The sequence below is a fragment of the Toxorhynchites rutilus genome, chromosome 2 (genome assembly GCF_029784135.1).
Source record: "Toxorhynchites rutilus septentrionalis strain SRP chromosome 2, ASM2978413v1, whole genome shotgun sequence".
Classification (NCBI taxonomy): domain Eukaryota; kingdom Metazoa; phylum Arthropoda; class Insecta; order Diptera; family Culicidae; genus Toxorhynchites; species Toxorhynchites rutilus.
In genome coordinates this window covers 187,488,056-187,508,997 of record NC_073745.1, presented here as the reverse complement: position 1 = coordinate 187,508,997, position 20,942 = coordinate 187,488,056, and the positions used below count along the sequence as shown (strand labels likewise).

The 20,942-nt window shown below is 35.8% G+C and overlaps 2 protein-coding genes across 2 annotated transcripts; both read left to right on the top strand.

Annotated features, from left to right (window-relative positions):
- Positions 1–491: 491 nt before the first annotated feature.
- LOC129768290 (TM2 domain-containing protein almondex) lies at positions 492–1,760 on the top strand. Its single transcript, XM_055769824.1, has 4 exons — positions 492–677; positions 731–759; positions 818–880; positions 940–1,760. The coding sequence occupies exons 1-4, from the start codon at positions 584–586 to the stop codon at positions 1,486–1,488; spliced, it is 735 nt and encodes a 244-aa protein (XP_055625799.1). The 5' UTR covers positions 492–583; the 3' UTR covers positions 1,489–1,760.
- An 18,089-nt stretch (positions 1,761–19,849) lies between these two features.
- LOC129764551 (uncharacterized) lies at positions 19,850–20,427 on the top strand. The gene is made up of 2 exons (XM_055763753.1): positions 19,850–19,973; positions 20,036–20,427. Exons 1-2 carry the CDS (start codon positions 19,965–19,967, stop codon positions 20,375–20,377), a joined length of 351 nt encoding a protein of 116 aa, XP_055619728.1. The 5' UTR covers positions 19,850–19,964; the 3' UTR covers positions 20,378–20,427.
- Positions 20,428–20,942: the final 515 nt, after the last annotated feature.

Sequence of the window (20,942 nt, the reverse complement as noted above, 5' to 3'; positions counted from 1 at the left end):
CTGCAATCGATCGTCGTTATTTGGAACTTGGAATTGTTGGGAAGGGGGTCTTATTTTCGCTGTGTAATTCTGAGGAGGAATCCATTCCATCTCAAGCGTTAATAATCCTGCTCCGGATTAACGTTGATTGGGCTTGGGGAGTGGGTACTATTTGCGCTGGGTATTCCCTCCGAGGAATCGATTCCCCCTTTGAACGTTAATAATTCTGTTCCGGTTAAACGAAGTGGTATGATAATCACTTTAATCGAAAGATGAAACGTCTAACGTTTATATATTTGTTGATTGCTAAGTCAACGTTAGTCCTACGCCCACTTTGCGGTTATATCAAAGATATAACCCTATATAACCCACTTCTAGTTTTTCATCCTTAAAATAATGTTACCATTCTTGCACACTTATGGTTGTGTTCTTGTTACGCCCTTTGGATATTTCGAATATTTGGGCAATAGGCGTAACTGTTTTGAAATTATCCACCGTTACGGAACGATGTGTCAAAAATGTAAACATTTCAATTTTCAAATCAGAGAAAATAAACTGGTTCAATGATTTAAAATATCAAATTGTTGGTTTTTTAAATTTCAATATGCTCGGAAGATATTGTGTTCGGTTGAATTCAAAATCAGTTGTATTTTTGATTGTTTCAGTTATAATATTCCACATTAAAACAACGCAAACCTGTAAGAATAAATGATGCATTTAGAAAATATCTACTAACTTACTTCTCTTCTAGCCGTTAACTCCAATAACCCTGAAGTAATTGTGAGTTTGATTGTTCAAATATATTGCGCAATAGTCTAATAATTAAGGTAATTTTCAGCCTAGCAAAAATGAGAAGATCAATACCGATAACGTCGATCGTGCTGTCACTATAAATTCTAGCGTGAGACCGAGTCTTATTCCTGTTGATTATCTTCACTTTAACTATTTTCTGTTTCGTAGAATAAAATATTATCCGACATTAGTCATTGCCCAAATGAAACACTGTGTAGTGACTTGCCGAACTCCTGTCTGCAGTGTAATTACAACATCCAATGCATTTACGGAGCAGAGATGAATGTAACTTGCACCCCAAAGAACTCTGTTAACTGTCACAACGATGGCCATGAGATCAAACGGAAGACAATCTGTCGTTACTGCTATCAGACGGAAAGGTGGGAGCAAGTCTGTGAGCAGAAAGGGGGATGCAATTCCATCGATTCGCACTTTAAAACCAACTGCACCGTGAATGCGGAGATTCTTTGTATGGGCCATAGAACTTTTATGAAAAAGGTGCCCTGTAATTGGACTCAGGGATATCGCTGGTCAACGACTCTGATTCTTAGCATCACGTTGGGTGGATTTGGCGTGGACCGGTTTTTCCTGGGACATTGGCAGGAGGGAATTGGAAAGCTGTTCAGTTTCGGGGGTTTAGGCGTTTGGACGTTAATCGATGTGATGCTGATTTCGTTGCACTATCTGGGACCGGCCGATGGATCACTCTACATTTGAAGCTAAGAAGATGATATTTATTTTTATTCTGTAGAATGTATTTTTTGTGATAATTAGAATGTAAGGAGTGATTATGGCTTGAACGGAAAGTCTAAATTTTTAGAAAATTAATAATGTGGAATTCTTTTCACCTTATTAAAGATTTTGCCTAGATATTAGATCCTTAGAAATGTTGAGAACTGATTATAAATCCTCAGTTACTCTATTCCTGCAAAAAAAAAACCTTTAGTAAACTGTGAACTTTTTAACTTATAAAACTATTTTATCTTCAATGAATTTTATTTTTTAATCCGTAAATATACCATCGTTAACTGGCAACGTAAGTGGAACGAAGATGAATTGGGTCGGTGGCTTCACTCGATTATCCTAAGGTTAGCCTCAAACCATGGTTCAAAAGTCTGGACTTGAGTCGGGACTTTATTCGCACCTTCTCTCGACTCATGTCCAATCACTGTTCGTTAGACGCGCTACTCTTTCGTTTTAATCTTGCCGATGGCAATATCTGTGCTTGTGGCCAAGGTTACCACGACATCGAACACGTTGTTTGGTCGTGCGAGGTGTATCTTGTTGCCAGATCGAATTTAGAAAACTCTCTTCGGGCCAGAGGAAGACAGCCCAATGTGCCGGTGAGAGATGTGTTGGCTCGGTTAGACCTTGATTACATGTCCCAAATATATGTCTTCTTAAAAGTTATCGATCTTCGTGTGTGATTGTCCTTATATCCTTATATTCTCCTTTTCCTTTTCCTTCTCGAGAAATCAAATCCCTTCTTACTAACAATAGAATAAGGTGAAATGTAAATACATATTAGATATAAGATAGGCTTAAGAATTGAGTATGATGAATGTGAGTGCGAATGTGAGTGTGAACATTGTCAACATATCCTTATATCCCTTCCTTTTCCTGAAAAAATGTCACCCTTCTAAACTCGAGCAAACCGCGAGTAATCGGTTCTTCACTCCATTAACACTAGAATTAATGAAAAATGTTATATATACTTGTAACAATACAGATAGGAGTTTGGCTCATTTAAACTTATGTAACTGAGCCTGTAAAAATAAACGATTTAAAAAAAACTATTTTAGATTGTTATTTCGAATATTTAGATGAAAAAGAGGTGATAATGATTCTGGTACCCATATGCTCTAAACGCACTTGCGTGATACAACGGTTAGCAGCAACATGTCCTTTCGATGTTCTACGCTGATTGAGTGAGAAAATAAGCTGCACATTTTATTATAACGGTTGTTCTTAGGGAACACATAAATGGAGGATGCTAGGTCAGGGCTGGTCAAAACCATATCCATTTTCTATCTCAAGACATACGCCACGGAAGTTATTTTTCTAAAACAGATACCAGGGACAAGCGCTTCGTAAATTAGTTTCGCGAATTACTAGTAAAGTTTCGAGAAATCGAGAAACCATATTCTTGACGGAGGTCGCTGACACATAATAATCACTATGTATCTAAAAACATATATTTAAGTTGTGCGTTGGATTGAATGAAATAGTTAGATAGTGGAATGTGAATCCAAATGTGAACCTATGGCAGTTTTTTCCGAGACGCTGCAGTGAGCAGATCGTTAGTGGCGTGAGTGTCAGTTACTCAACGAAGTTTTGTGCATAATTGAACCAAACCATTGCAGAGTTCGCTTCGTCCCGAAATCGAATTCTGTAACTGCCGTGGATTTACAAGGATGGCTCAACTTTATTTGATTCCTGGACAACGGTTTGCCTTTTTTCCAACAGTTTTGAAAATAAGTGTTCAGAATGCTCAGCTGATATTTGCGCTTAAACCGTTTGTAAAACAGAACTGAATGATCCACCCTAAACGTTCACAACTCGGATAATTTAGTTTATCCTCAATTCATATTTTAGAAATTCAAATCTTGTAACCTTGTAAAATTTATGGAGCTAGAAGGTAATATACGCTGTGCCAAAACTGTTCTCATAAACTCTTCAAGTCATTGTTGTGGCATGAATATAGTACCTACCAGATGTGCACATTGAAATTGTCTGGTTTTTCGATGAAAAACACATAATTTTCAGTAGAACCTAAATATATTTTTGTTGAAGTTATCCCCGATGCAAATTCTACACATTTCGCCTATTTCTCACTCAAACAGTGGGTTCCTTTCCAATATTTTTTTAGTTAAACTTTCGTCATCTCTACATTCGGCAAAGTGCTGCTTTGCAAGTGCATGTCCCACTGAAGCAAAACGTTTCCCATGAAAGGGTTTTTTTTATTGCATCCTTCGCGGTTTTAGCTGTGTGCGCCAGATGCGTTTCATGCTGTAGTATAACAATACCGTGTCTTCGGATCAATTCCTGACCTCTATGTTCGCCAATGCAAAGCTTAACTTTTTCGCTACACTTGGAATATTATTACTTTTATCCATATTATATTTCTGTAGTTATATATTTATTAGACTTAGGTTTATATCTATGTAGATCTAACCTATTTAGACTTGTGTTGTCCTCTTCTGCATCTATATATATAAAAATGGATTTTTGTCGGTCTGTCTGTCTGTCTGATTCTTATGGACTCGGAAACTACTGAAGCGATCGACATGAAAATTGGTATGTAGGGGTTTTTGGGGCCGGGGAAGGTTCTCGTGATAGTTTGAGACCCCTCACCCCTCTCTAAGGGGGGGCTGCCATACAAATAACATTTGGTGGGTTCAGGTCAATCACGGAGAGCAACTACGAATTGTACAGTCTACCCAAGCTCAAACTCAAGCTCAAGGAAGGTTGAAGTTTTTAACACACCTATTCTGCAGCGTTTGAACTTTTTTAAGTTTTGATTTTCCAGCATGACCACAGACAATAATTAAATCACTAGCCGTTAGACCATGGTATTTGTACAAAACGGATGCGGGTTACGGGTTACGGGTTTCAAAAAAGATCAATGATTGCCATTGGTTTTCAGATACCGCTATATAAAAAGCTAGTTGCAATTGATATCATACATCTGATAATTAAAAATGTTTTTTTAGTTTATGTGCGAAGTTCTAAAAAAGTTGTAAAGGGTCGGAGTAGCGGCCGATAATGTTGGCGTTGAATTGCTCTATGTTAATCCTATGACCTACAATATCGGGCCACACTGGTTTGTTCGGCTGGAAATTAAATCGTAAGTTGAGGGGTTAATAAAAGATTTATCGCTGCAATTAGGTGAAAAAAAATAATTCGAAAATCTAACAGTAGTCTATAGTTAACTACTAGTTCCTACTGAATTAGACCGTTATAAGAGCTTCTCCAGCACTTTTCAAATGTATCTAATACAATCAAATTTAATTTAGTCGTAAATTTGATTCATTTTCAACTTATCGTACTAGTGGAGAGTGGACTAGAAAGTTCTTTCCTGTATCGTGAGTACAACCTAGCAAAAATCGTTCTTCGATGATAGTGACATCCTTGGAATCTGACTTGTATTTTCGACGGTTCATTTTGACGGCACATAGAATAAACACGAGGAGTCAATATCAAGCACAGAGTCACAGAGACACCTACCATATGCATAAATGAGAAAGAAGATTTTTTTATGTAAGGTAAATTATTTTGGTTTGTCCAGTCGAAAATACGATCATGGTTTGTCCACTTTTTTAAATGCTCTAATTTAGCACACCTTTGTCAAATCAGGTATTCGAATGTTTCAAAACAGATAAATAAAAATGTCTTTCTCATGATTTACAGTAGTTTTATAGTATATTTTTACGGAATCACATGTTTCAAAGGATTATAAAATACACCATCTATTGGTGTCAATACGCCTCTCATTCGAGCTAACTTTCAATGATTTGCGACAACAGTTTGGACGACTGTTCCACATATTCTAGGGGAGATGTACAGATATTTTGTTCAATTTCAGCGATTATTTCGCATATTTCGCATTTCGTTGTTTGGGGGGCAAAGTGGTCAGTGGAGGATTACTACTGACAACGTTCTGTTTTCGAAAGCTGATATACATTATCACCTTCTGCTCCTAAAGTGGTCCTTCTTGTGGTTTTGACCCAGGAAAATATGCCACCCCAACCTAAACCAAGCTTCATTCTGAAAAACGTTATGTGTTTCCTACTACGTTCTGTACGTATGAGAAAATTTCAATTACGATTCTAGGTGCTTGGGCTTAGCTTATTTCATACATATACCTACTATTTCAATAATGATTTAAACAAATTTGGCCAAGAAAACACGCATAAATCTATCTCTTCTAGCGTGATATGTGCGAGTGACCACTTTGACCCCCACAGGTGACCACTTTACTTCCTCACTAAAAAAAATGTTCGATTTTTCAACCTTTTTTCTAATAATGAAAAATGTACTATTTATAATATATATTCATAATAAAAACCGCTCACTAGCTTGAACTACAATAAGTTGAGCTACAATATTCTTCGAAGAACGGGAATTTTAGTGGTTTGTGGTCACAGGAATTGAGCATGATCCTTAGTGTGACCACATTCCCCCCACTTCCCCTGTATTTCAAATTTTTTTCAAGCGGAAGCGTATCTTCATTTTGCGAGTCCGACATGACACCACTCTAATTTAGCACACCTTTGTCAAATCAGATATTCGAATGTTTCAAAACATATAAATAAAATTGTCTTTCTCATGATTTACAGTAGTTTTATAGTATATTTTCACGGAATCACATGTTTCAAAGGATTATAAAATACACCATGTTTTGGTATCAATACGCCCTTCATTCGAGCTAACTTTTAATGATGATTATTTCGCACGTATTCAGACCTTTTCTGGATTATAACACTTACAAATATTGTAAACATCATTCTTGCACACCATTTGTATCAGATTTACATAGCTAAACCATTAAATTAACGCATTTTGATGAACTCAATTCTGATCATGAGTTGTCCAATTCAATAATGTTGTTTTGTCCAACCGCTTCTCGCGCTGTAGTTTGTTTATTGTGTCCTTCGCGTATAGTAGAAATAAAGTTTGTCTATGTTGAGTGTGTTGAGGAGAACACTTTTAAAATACCTAAAAAATGCAATATTCTGAAGAAATTCGAAATTATGAATGGATCAATATGATGACAGTAAACTCAAGCAATGATAAATACAACATCTACTTGAGAATTCGAATGTTTTCATTCAAAAATAGTGATTTCTAAAGCCGACCAACAAACCCAAACTCAGCAAACCCAAACTCTATATCGATGATATGTGATTTTCATGAAGAAAAATCGATTTGCATTTACTATTTAGTTGCGTGAAAACACCCCAAATCGGACAAACCAAGATCATTTACCCTACATGAAAATGTCATGATACTGTCGAAACCGGAAGATCAAATCTAAGATTGCGAAAACGAGTAAGTTCTTAGAGCCTCCGCAGACTGCAGACTGACATGTCGACCGATAGTTCGGTCGGCTTCTTAATCAGTACGGAGAGGTATGCATGTGCGCACATTACACCGATTCAGTTGGGTCGGTTTTTGTACCAGTAGGCCGATCCGACCAAACTGTCGGCTGAAAAAAAGTATGTAGCGTGCGGGGGCTCTTATGGTTGGCTGCCGACTATACAGTGGTAGACATTCATTTAGCTGCACCCTATTTTTCCACAATATTTTTAAAAATAAGTCAATTCTTTGTACAGTTTTGCTCATAAAAGACGATTATTGTTTATTTTCATCGAATTCATTCTCAAAAAAGTATAAATTCACTTTTTTTTTCTCTAAGTAATTCAAATATATGGAATCAGGGTGAATATTTGTTTAGCCGCATCCTAAAATTTCAATAAAAGAAAATTTGTGCGGCAAATTTCGAGCCCAATCGGTAGCTAATATTTAGTATGTCCACCTCCATTTCGGATCACTTTGAAAACTTGATTTGGCATCGAGTCAGATAGCTTTTAAAGTGTTGCCATATTGATTATAGCCCAACATTCCTGAATTACTGCCTTGAGACTCGAAATGTTGTCAAATTGTCATCCGTTTGCATAGACCATCTCGGCCAAGATTCTCCATAGGTTCTCTATGGGATTGCAATCGACTGCCAGCAGGTCATTCAAGAAGCGGAATGTCCTTCTCGGCAAACCATGCCTTCGATTGCTTGGAAACGTGGATCTATTCATAATCCTGCTGAAAAAACGACATCCTCGGTAGCGTTATTCTCAATATGGCCAATAAAAATGTCCTCCAGTAATTGAACATACTTTTCGGAGTTCATTCGGGTGAAAATGAAACAAATGAGAAGCTTGCATTTCTCCATTATAGTTTCCATTCCATGTACTGTCGGGCGAAAATGAGATGGTTCTGCTTATGGGTGGCGGTCAGTTTTGGCTTCCCTTGAGGTTTCTTCCACATGTTTGGTGACTCATTCAATATGCGCGCAATATACCGCTTCGTTACTGGAACAACCGATTCTGCCTTAACGTATGAGCAGGACATCGTTTCCTGGTTGCTTCGTGTCTTATTCGACCTTTAAGACGCAAAGTAACTTTGGTGTTCCCATTTGTTGGTCGTTATATCCCATATTTCTGGCACTATTTAAATAAATTCCACTTTCTCAGATAGACCAATTTTTGTTACGATCGAGCGATTAGAAAACTTTTGTTCACTGAATATCTTTATTATTTTCCGCCCCTCTTCCGTCAATAGAATACCTTTCGCCATTCCTTTAAATTCTACGTAAATCACTAATCTGACCAACTTCTTATGTTGCACATCTGATATTAATCTTGTAAATTGAACATTCCCAAGTTTCTTTTCAAAAAACACAGATAAAGGCTTGGTGATTATGCGATATATACTCCATTTTTATGCCCTGCGGCTAAATGTCTCGGGAAAAAAACGACGTTTGAATGTTTATATCTACCGATGCCGCCTTGTGTGTGTGTGATTGTGACGCACGTCCTTTCAATAAAAGTGACTTAAATATACTATCACTACAGCAAATACGTATCCCGATAAAAAGAACATTCCTAGTTGTTTTGTAAGTGTTTCAAGTTTTTTTTTCAAGTGCGGCTAAACGAATGCCTATCACTGTATATCCAACGTGGTTGATTTTGTCGGTTCGAAATCGCCCACGTGATCCTACATGATCAAAGTTCTGAAGATTCCCGGTGATGACGTCAAACACACTTTAGTATTTTTTTATTAGCCACAGCGTGGTCCCCTTATGCACATAACATAAACAGCTTCTTGTTGTGTGAAGAGAAAACGATGAGCCAATTCAAAACGGGTTTATAGTGGAATCAATATCCCTTTGACGTCAATGTTCCAGAACTAAGCGAACGCGTTTATATTGCTATGTATTTTCATTGGATTACATTATTTAAAAAATATAGCATCGGAATCTTGTGTTCAACGAATTGCATATGGGTTTATCGGACATTCAGTTGGGTAGACCCAAATGCGTATATTTCGTACATGATGGAATAAAAAATGGCATCAGCAATGATTGGAATAAATGCAATTGCATGGATTTTCAGAACAAACTAATAAAATTAGTCATTGATACCTGAGTCAAAAGTATTAAGTTCTAATATTTCGGCGCACGGCTGAGTTGTGCTACGTTTGTGGCAATTGAGCAATTTCCAACCAAATCAACCAGCCCCGACTCTCTCCGATGTTTTTCTTCAACTTTGTACATGTGGTGGTATCTACCTAAAATCAAAATTTTCATTATCATATAACAAATTTTTATTACGTTTATTTTTTTTTTATAAAGGCGTGTACAGAGTCATCATTAAAAAATCTTTTATAATTCAAAACATGACTCTTTAGGTATTCTTTGAAATATTTTTTTTTAAATACTCTTTAATTCAACAAAACTTGACGAATAGTGGTGTCACGTCGGACTCGCAAAATGAAGATACGCTTCCGCTTAAAAAATATGAAATACAGGGGAAATGGGGGGAATGTGGTCACACTAAGGAACATGCCCAATTCCTGTGACCACAAATCACAAAAATTCTCGTTCTTCGAAGAATATTGTAGCTCAACTTATTGTAGTACAAGCTAGTGAGCGGTTTTTATTATGAATATTGAAAATAGTACGTTTTTCATTATTAGAAAAAAGGTTGAAAAATCGAACATTTTTTTTAGTGAAGAAGTAAAGTGGACACCTGTGGGGGTCAAAGTGGTCACTCGCACATATCACGCTAGAAGAGATAGATTTATGCGTGTTTTCTTGGCCAAATTTGTTCAAATCATTATTGAAATAGTAGGTATATGTATGAAATAAGCTAAGCCTAAGCACCTAGAATCGTAATTGCAATTTTCTCATACGTACAGAACGTAGTAGGAAACACATAACGTTTTTCAGAATGAGGCTTGGTTTAGGTTTCCTGGGTCAAAACCACAAAAGAAACCCCTTTAAGAGCAGAAGGTGATAAGGTATATCAGCTTTCGAAAACAGAACGTTGTCAGTAGTAATCCTCCACTGACCACTTTGCCCCCCAAACAACGAAATGCGAAATATGAGAAATTATCGATGAAATTGAACAAAATATCTGTACACCTCCCCTAGACTATGTGGAACAGTCGTCCAAACTGTTGTCGCAAATATCAGGTCAAATAAACCAAATTTCACTAGGAATTCCTTAAATTCGAAACGCACAAAACTACGGCCGAATGGTTACCGAGAGAGCGTTTTTTGTTTTTATTTATATCTTGACATGCGACAGCTTCACTGTAGTACAGGGAGACTCAAAAGTCATGAAATTCTTTAAACATAAGATCAATACGGTGTCAATAATCAATAGTTATTTTAATTTTCAAAAAATTATCGTTTCATATTCCGCTGTCTTAGTTATGTACTTTTCTATCAATTCATGTTTGCGGAGATTCGTTTATTATAAGATCTAATATCAGTGTTAGCCAACCAGAGTTTCTCATTGACAAAATTGTCTTCTGTAATACTCGCAAAAGGTCCGTGCTACAGAGATCCCTTCAGAATAACATTCTTTTTCATCCATACTAGTGAATTGAGAAAAGCATCTCCACTGTCATCATCGACTATTTGAAGTTCGATTGGCTGCAACATTCATATAGAAACTAGCCCATATTTTACGTTGATTGTAAATGGTTATATGATTTTTGTTTCTTTCCATATATATTCATAATTTTTTTTTTCTGAAAGAAATTCAAATTCAATTTTTTTATACGTAGCGTATTCATTTACATTTATCTATGAAATCCGAATCCAAAGGTTTCCGCTTCATCCAGATCGTCGCTTTCCGCCACAGCGTTTTGATTGGTTGTATCGCTTACCGTATTCGACGTAGGATCATCTGCCGCTCTCAGCGGCCGGGAAGGTGACGGAATTTCTTGACAATTAACAGAGATTACAGTGACCAACACGAATAAACAGAGTAGCTACGAGTAGAAAGAATAATTCGATAAGAAAGGTTTCAATACAAATCAAATAGTTTCTCACCTTCAACATTTTGAGTGAAAATGTGTTTACAATAATCCGAAAGAATTGTAAAGTCTGAGCAACGATAGCGTGTTTTCTTGAAGCTGATAAACTCTCGAGGGAATGCTTTTGATTTTGTATCAAAATCTGCGTTCGCATAAGAAAAGCTCGAATATTTACAACGTGAACGAACAACATCGATTTACGTCACAAATACCGTTTGGAAGTTATTCCGGCTGTTTGAGATAATGTTCGATGGCGAAAGGTGAAAGAATTGAGAAGCAGTATCAAAATTCCTCAAAGACAGGTTTTCGTAGAGTGACGAAAACCTATTATTGATCCCTGATTTACAGGCACGAATTTTTGTCACAGTTTCGAAAAATCTATCCTGAAATGATGTTGCATATTGGATACGTTTGAGCATTCTAGACTGCTGTTTTGACTCTAAATATCATCATCCGCAATTGTGGCGCACATAGAGCCCTCCGTTTTCGAAACAAGTTTCCCACGAGACATAACAATTATACTGGTTGTGACATAGTTAAGAAAAAAGTTAAGAACGTTATTGTGAACAACACAATATGAAAACATTCACTGAGACAATAAAACGCCAATAATGTGATTTTATTCTCTAAATATCAAGTTGTTAGCATTGATCCTGATCATCGCTACAAGTCAAATGAATGTCTATGCCGAGCCAAGCGATTCATCTAATTTATTTCTAACTGAACCGAAAGTAGACTAGTCTGTACGTTCCCGCATTATATAAATTAGACTATAAGAAATATTTTTTGATGAACGTCATTGATGTAATTTTCTTTATTGACGCTAAGAAAACCTTTGGTTTTCCGTGGAATGACTGTACGAAAAATCGAAAAATGGCCAAAACCTGCATTTTTGCAAGTACAAGCATACTGCGACAAGAAGTTACTTCAATTAGCAAATATACGGCATTCATAAATGCATTAATTTAACAACTCTGGACGAATAAGCACATGAAGATGAAAAGGCTTTACGGAAAAACCTGAATTCAACCAACAATGATACCTATGAGATGTGATCTTCCTACTCTGGAAGGTCGCAAAATGACGGATTTTCGTGATTTTTTGTTGGATGTTGGAATATACGTTAGTTATAGGGACATTTAAGTGATTGGTTAATGTGTATTTGAACATGTTTTGTTATTTTTCGGATGGCAATATAGGTGTTATTATGCAGATTTCGGTAGGTGCCGTGGGTACTCTCTCTAAAACAATTGCTTGCTGGTGGCACTTTTTTCTCAGAATTTGATGGACAGATCTGACTAAAAATTTTCTTCAGTATGTAAAAAGGGATTATCTAAATTGTTACGTAGCGCTTTTTGAAGATCAGAATGATTGCCAAAGTGGCGACCATTTGAATAAAGATTTTTATAATAAGATTTATATAATAAAGAATTTTCAACCAAAAATCGCCTAAAAAATCATAAAAAATCATAAAAAAAAATAAAAAGTTTGATATCAAAAAACGGATACGTACAATTCAAATAATTTAGTTTTATATGTTGGAAAAAACAGCCAAATCGGTCCATTGGAATCTGAGGTAAACGTACTATTAGCATTAACATTAGCAATTCAATTAAACTCGCAATAAGTTCTCGTTTCTGAAACCAGTAAAAAAATATATCATATCTGATGATATAAAACCCAAGCATTTGTAGCAATTGGAAACGAACAAGAACAAGAACAAGAACAAGAACAAGAACAAGAACAAGAACAAGAACAAGAACAAGAACAAGAACAAGAACAAGAACAAGAACAAGAACAAGAACAAGAACAAGAACAAGAACAAGAACAAGAACAAGAACAAGAACAAGAACAAGAACAAGAACAAAAACAAGAACAATAACAAGAACAAGAACAAGAACAAGAACAAGAACAAGAACAAGAACAAGAACAAGAACAAGAACAAGAACAAGAACAAGAACAAGAACAAGAACAAGAACAAGAACAAGAACAAGAACAAGAACAAGAACAAGAACAAGAACAAGAACAAGAACAAGAACAAGAACAAGAACAAGAACAAGAACAAGAACAAGAACAAGAACAAGAACAAGAACAAGAACAAGAACAAGAACAAGAACAAGAACAAGAACAAGAACAAGAACAAGAACAAGAACAAGAACAAGAACAAGAACAAGAACAAGAACAAGAACAAGAACAAGAACAAGAACAAGAACAAGAACAAGAACAAGAACAAGAACAAGAACAAGAACAAGAACAAGAACAAGAACAAGAACAAGAACAAGAACAAGAACAAGAACAAGAACAAGAACAAGAACAAGAACAAGAACAAGAACAAGAACAAGAACAAGAACAAGAACAAGAACAAGAACAAGAACAAGAACAAGAACAAGAACAAGAACAAGAACAAGAACAAGAACAAGAACAAGAACAAGAACAAGAACAAGAACAAGAACAAGAACAAGAACAAGAACAAGAACAAGAACAAGAACAAGAACAAGAACAAGAACAAGAACAAGAACAAGAACAAGAACAAGAACAAGAACAAGAACAAGAACAAGAACAAGAACAAGAACAAGGTTCTTGTTCTTGTTCTTGTTCTAGGTTGCAATCGTGGGGAAGGGTATAAGAAAGGGCGACAAATCCAAGTTCTAAAAGAATAAAATATATTTTTTGCGTCGAGTCGTAACTGTGCATGAAACTTGAATTTGCAAATACGATCCCGAAATGAAGCAAGGAAAAGCTTATGGAGTTTGATTTATGGAAAGTAAAACCTTTTGGACCAGCTGAACGGAAAAATCACGAAAAAGAACCTGAGACAAAAAAAAAACACAAAATCACAACCAGTGAGACAAAAAAAATCACAAATTAGCACCTTCCCATACCAGTGATCGAAATTTGTCGAATCAAACTTGCTTATTTTTGTATTTCTGCACCACGAACGTTCCCACTAGCCCAAAATTTTTAAAGCTGACTCTAATCAGAGCTTTTACATTATAAAGAAAGATGATTGCCATTGATTGTAGTTTCGAGGACTTTCATCTTCGAGGATCTCATTAATCGCCAAAAATATGAATAAGTATGATTAGCAATGGACAGTATTTTTTTTTCTTTCTATATAAATCCAAAATCTCTCACTTTTTTTTGGCACACCGCAAATCTATTTAAATTCATCTCAAAATTTCTCCCTTTCAATAATAATATGGATGCCCACCATATCCGTAGTATCCAGGGTGCGGATAGTGGCCATATCCTCCATAATATCCTGGATGAGGATAATATCTAGGGTATGGATAATAGGAAGGTCCATAGTAACCTCCGTAATTGTGCACATGTTTATGAAATCCGAATCCAAAGGTTTCCGCTTTATCCAAATCGTCGTTCGTCGCCACAGCGTTCTGATTGGTTGTATCGCTTATCGCGTTCAATGCAGGGACTTCTGCTGCTCTCACCGGGCGGGAAACTGACGGAGTTTGTTGACAGTTGACAGAGCTTACAGCGACCAACACGAATAAACAGAGTAGCTACAAATAGAAAAATCGATTGATAAGTGTGGTTATAATACAAATCGAATAGTTTATCACCTTTATCATTTTGAGTGAATATGTGTTTACAATTAACTGAACGAATTGAAAGGTCTAAACAACAATGAGATGTTTTCTGGAACTGATAAACTTTAAAGGAAAGCCTCTGTTTTTATATTAAAATTTGCGTTCGCGTAAGGAAAGCGCGAATATTTCCGGGTTGAACGAACAACTTCGATTGACGTCATAAATACCGTTCGAAAGATACTTCGATGGCTCAAAGACAGGTTATTCTATAGAGTGACGAAAACATAAAATTGATCATCGATTTACAGCAGCGTGTTTTCGTCATAGTTTTCAAAAATTTTGATGCTTCACATTGGGCATGTTGGAACATTCCAGAATGCTGTTCTGTATTCAAATATCGCCAATCCGGACTCTTGTGACGCGAATTAAGTCCTCCGTTTTTGAAACAAGCTTTCTGGTGGTCCATCAATTATGAACCAGTTGCTAAGTTGTTGAGAACAAATTTGAAAACATTGTTGAGAATAATACTGCATAATTTTTAATTTTCTTTGAGACTTTTAATCGTTAAACAGGGGATGATTGAGAACTTGTTAACGTAGTGTTTTGAGGAGTGACTCCGACCTGGAAAATGGACAAAACAGATTTTCTTTGTGCGTTTTTAGGTAGATATAACAACAAACATGTTATGTCGAAATATTTTGTTGATATTTGGTTCCTTTTCAAAGTCACAGCGAGAAATCTGCGGTCACTATTTACAACTCGTACTTACTGATAGCAGCCATATTTAAGGATCCATACGATCAATTTTGCTAAAATTTCGATTCGGTTTTATATGAGCATTTAAGGGGTATTCTGGTGTAGATGCAAGAATTTCGGACGTTTTTCGAGCTCCAAAAGAATAAAACAAAGAAAATTTCTACCATCCATTATATCATTATTTGTTTGTCTATCTTTCAACAATAAAACAAAAATTGGATGGTAAAAGAATATTCATAATTAGAAAAGTTACAAGCTGATAAAGTGATAGTGTTCAAAAAAAAAGTTGTGCCATGGCGTACACGATTCCAGTCCTTCTGGTTATCTGAAACAAAAAAATCGAACAGATTCTGAATCAGTGAAGATGCCGCTAACGCATGAACCTCGGACAAGTCAAAATCATTTAATCGTGTTTTTTTACGTTTCCCGATTATTAAAAAATAGTAAAATCAAAAAATTATAATTTTTCATTAGTTCATGCGATAGACAGATGCATACAGATTGTATTCATATAAATTAGAGATAAATCGGTTCAGTAGAACATGAGATATCGTGTACGCCAGTTTGAAAAAAAAACTAGTTACGAGAAAAACGCATTTTAAGTTAATTGTTATGGCCGTATTATATTAGATACCTTATCACTAAAATTGATAGAACTCGGTAAATAATCGGATTTTCAAAAAGTCTCTCAGGGGGGGGGGGGTCTGCCATATAAATTAAACACAAAATTCTGCGTTACTCGAGAATTAATCAAGCAAATGAAACCAAATTTGGCATATGGAGGTTTTAGGGTGCAATAAATGATTATGTGGTGGTTAGACTCTCCTCTCCCCTCTATAAGGAGGGGGGGGCTGCCATACAAATGAAACACAAATGTCTGCATTACTTGAGAATTAATCAAGCAAATGACACCAAATTTGGCGTGTGGAGGTTTTAGGGTGCAATAAATGGTTGTATGGTGGTTAGATATTCCTTCCCCCTCTCTAAGGGGCGGTGTCATACTAATGAAAAACAAATTTCTGCACGAGAATTAATGAAGCAAATTAAATGAAATTGGGCATATTAAGGTTTTAGGGTGCAATAAATGTTTCTATGATGGTTAGATTCTCCACCCCCCTATAGAAGGGGGGCTGCCATACAAATGAAACACAAATTTATGCATTTCTCGAGAATTAATCAAGCAAATGAAACCAAATTTGGCATGTGAAGGTTTTAGGGTGCAATAAATGATTAGATACTCCTCCCTTCTCTCTAAAGGTGGGTCACCATAAAAATGAAACACAAATTTCTGCATAATTCGAAAATTAATCAAGTAAATGGAGCCAAATTTGTCATGCGAATGTTTTAGGGGACACGAAACGTTTCAATGGTGAATAGACACTTCTCTCCTCTCTCTGAGGAGGGTGGACTGCCATTGAAATGGAGCATGCATTTCTGCATAATTCAAGAACTAATCAAGCCAACTGAACCAAATTTGCCATGTGGAGGTTTTAGGGGGCAAGAAACATTTTCATAGTCGTTTAACACTCCTCCCACCTTTCTGAGGGGGGGGGACTATCATAGAAATGAAACACAAATTTCTGCATAACTCGAGAACTAATCAAGCAAATGGAACCAAATTAGGCATATGGAGGTTTAGGGTACAATAAATGTACTATGGAGGAAAAAGAGAAAAAAAAGAAAAGGATAAAGAGAAAATTCGGAAAATTAAATTCCCATATGTTCTACGCACGATGAAACGCACTCCTATATCTTTCTCTATCTATACCAATAAAAAAGTATCGCCGAATGTTTTGATAAGAGCAGAACTCGAGGAAGGAATTATCTGATTTAGGGCTTTCTTTATTCTATCATATTTTCTGTATAAAACATTTATTCCATGTAACGGAGGAACATGTTATTTGCAAGTGGTTCAAAAATCTTGAACGAGAATTATGTCTGACATTATAATGATGAGTTTTGTTAGAAATACTAGGAATTTTATAGTAAAAAGTAAATTCAATGGGGTCAATAAGAAGATCAATCAATGAACAGTTCTACGATTGGACCCATGAACTTGCTCATAGTAAGAAAACGTGAATGTTTGAAGGTATTGATAACAAAAAACAAATTTTTGGCGGGACGAAGTTTGCCGGGTCAGCTAGCGTGATATATTTCTGCTTTGTAACCTCTGTACATCGCAATGGTGTCATCGAAAACTAATAGTGTCAAAATTATGTATTTTATATCAATTTAAACTTTGTGGAACATGTTGAGTTGATATACTGTAATTTACGTAGAACTTAAAATAAATAACTAGTTTTAAGATACTCTTCTCAGAAAAATAGTTATAACTCTGAAGGACTAATAGATAGATATTATGTATCTTCAACAAAGTTTCATGAAATTTATAGTTCTGCAATTTAGCTGAAGATATAACTCAATTATCCCGTAAGTTTTTTAAAATTTTTATTGTAACTTAGTAAAAGTTTAAATAGAAATGTCACATTATACGAATCAATATTCTGAACTATGTTTCTGTAGACACCCAAGATCTAAAATGTAAGGTTAGTCGAGAAAAGATTTATGACCGTCTTTTCCAGATCGGCCACACTCTGCATCGGTCCCAAATTGTAAGCGATGCTACTCTCGCGATTGGAAACAGTAGGTTTGACCAAAAACTTAGGAGTTCTTCTTGACACTACAGCTCATGTCAATCAAATTTACGCTCTGAGGTCGTTTTATTTTGCGTTAATCCGCAGCGTTTTCAAATAAGCAGTACATTTCTCGATATATATCTAGGAATGTGAACAATAAGCCTTTGCTTATTGTTCCACAACACAACATTAAAAGCTATCCCGACATAGAGATGATTTCTTGCGTATAGATTCTAACTGAGACAAGTTTAACGATTTTATTTTTCAGTTTTTAAATTACAGAAAATATTTTAAACACATATCTTCGCTCGATGATTGTTCGTACGTACATTATATTTCATATTTCATTATGTTATAAATATGTTTTTTATTAAAAATAGGTTTCACTTTCTTTACACAGTACAGAATGAAATCATATTATATATTAGGTTGGGGAGAAAGTAATCCATTATTTTTGGGAGATATTAAAATCATTTTTAATGTGCTCTGGATTGTCCTATTTGGCACCGTCCTAATATACAGCGTTTTGTTGCAAAATTTGTTGCCATTCTAAAGGTGACTCCATAATGCCTCCTCTTAGAAGTCTTGGTCCTTATTTGAGAAAAACTCTAGCAATAGATTTTTACATTCTGCTCTTGATCCCCATTTCGTATCACTCAGGAAGTTTTACAATGCGAGAAAAAGTGGTGGACTATATGGTGGATGCATTAAAGCATTGCAATCAAGCTCCCGGAGTTGTGTGGCCATGCGTTGTCCTCATGGAACAAAACACCTCCCTGTTAGCCGGTTCTGAACGTTTCTGGTCAATCACTAGCTTCAAACATCCATTTGTTGACTGTAGAGATCTCAATTTAGTGTATAGCACTAAAAAAATAAAAAAAAATATTAAAAGATATATTAAAATAAAAAACTAGAAAAAAAAATAAAAAATCAAAAAAAAATAAAACGAAGCCAGAACAGAAATTGTATGATCTAAATTACGCGAGATATTGATCACTAAAGGCAGCTACCGAGAAATTAATGCATTACTTTTTCCACAAACGAATATTGTTTGATAAAAACGGACTTTTTCCGTTGCAATGCTTTTCAGTTTAGCAGTTTGATGGTGATTGATTCATGATTTTATATTTTAATAAAGTTCAAGTGAATTCAAGTTGTTCACATTGGCGCGAAATCCTTCATAAATGAGCTGGCGTGATATCATGGAGGCGCAGTATTCTTCATCATTAAAGCTACGAAGAATTATCGTCATAAATCAATGTGATAACCGAAAATCATCTCAATCAACTGCTTCTTCTACTCTACGCCAAAGTAAATTGATTGCTCTTCTTTGGATGCATATGACAATACATTTGTTGTTCTTATCCGATTCGGTGCGGAATTTGGCACTGAAGGTTCTTCAGGTTTAATTGCGCATGAAGCGATGATCATGATCAATGCTGAAAAACAGAAAACAATCAGAGCTACGATAGTTAGTAGTATAACTTCTTTGACCGTTTCAAAAAATGCAATAACTGTTCGTTGCCTTTTGAGGGAAGTTCTTGGCGTAGCTAGTTATAAATGTGTGGCTACAAAAAAAAAGCACTTCAAATAACTACTCAACTCAACTCAACGTTTGTGCGATGAAATCACTAACAAAGTATCAAAGTAAAAATGCTGTCTGGAACGATCTGTCAAACACCAACCCAAAATTTGACACAGTTATGTCGAGGGAAACACCATTTTGGGAAATTCCCCAAAAAAATGACTCAGGCATTGAGCCAAAAAAATGTGGAATAGAAAGAAGAAAGGAGTCGAAACTGTATAGATTTTCAAAAAACGTGACGAAATCTCATGCTTAGCATACTTCGAGTTTTCTCTGGATAACCTGTTTTTCAGTAGTGTTGATATTCAATTCAAATACTTTGGTCGTTCATCATCGAACGTTGTCCTCATCGGAATGTGCAGAATGAGGATTTCCAACGGGATTGGTGACGTAAATTGAAGTTGTCCGCTCACGAAATAGATATTCGCGATATTTTCTCTATGTGGAGCCTGATTTGATATAAAATCAGATACTTTCTTTCAGGGTTAATCAGTTTTCAGAGAACATCCAATCGCTCAGAGTTTGTAACTCATTCAGATAATTTTGAATATTTTTTCGCTTAAAATGATGAAGGTTAAACACTTTTCATTTTTTTCACTTGTATGTTCTTATTAATTTATTCTTTCCACTCTCAGTTCATCTGTTTCTTCACGTTGCTCTCTATTATCGCCGTGAGCTCAGTCAATTGTCGTGAAATTCCATCACCTCCCCGAGTAGTGAGGGCGGCTGAAGATACTGCACCTGCTGTGGAGAATGATACAACCAATGAAAACGCTGTGGCGGCAAGCGACGATCTGGATAAAGCGGAAACCTTTGGATTCGGATTTCATAAACATGTGCACAGTTACGGAGGTTACTATGGACCTTCCTATTATCCATACCCTAGATATTATCCTCATCCAGGATATTATGGAGGATATGGTCAATATCCACACCCGGGATATTATGGATATGGTGGGCATCCATATTATTATTGAAGAATAATCAGTTTTGAATGAATGTAAATAAATTTGGTGCGTATGTGAAAGTATGTTTTTTTATCATTTTTGTTGAAAAAAGAAACTATACATAGTGAAGAGAAACATTGAATGTGATTTGTCTATCACTAGTTACAACTATTTTTCACGTTTCCCCGAAATTACAACAATCAATAGTATGAGTACAATCATTCCCTCCGTAATCACGGCTTTCATACTGTAAAAATCGTTACCTAGAAGTTCTTCGAAATTTACGTGAGTCTACGAAAATTTACAAAGAATACGTTGAATTGCATTCCACTTTCATTGTACTAATAACACATACTTTTGAATTGTGTATGGCTACTCTGGAAATGTCTTTTTGAACCACTTTGGATGGAAAAGAATGTTATTCCGAAAGGGGTCACTTCAATAACGTAGAAACAGCTGAAAATCTTTTGTTTTTTTAAAAAGATATGTATCAATATTGAACCAGAAATACTCTAGTGTGCAAAATTGGTTTTATGCTTGTAATTGTTTTATATTCGACCACTTGGTCCAAACCCACTAGCGGGCTAGATATCAA

What these genes read in the sequence shown, in the direction of transcription:
- LOC129768290 (XM_055769824.1), top strand. Translation starts at nt 584, where the DNA reads ATGCTCGGAAGATATTGTGTTCGGTTGAATTCAAAATCAGTTGTATTT. An exon ending in CCAATAACCCTGAAGTAATT is followed by an intron (nt 760 to 817) that starts GTGAGTTTGATT and finishes GGTAATTTTCAG; the next exon opens with CCTAGCAAAAATGAGAAGAT. An exon ending in CTGTCACTATAAATTCTAGC is followed by an intron (nt 881 to 939) that starts GTGAGACCGAGT and finishes TCTGTTTCGTAG; the next exon opens with AATAAAATATTATCCGACAT.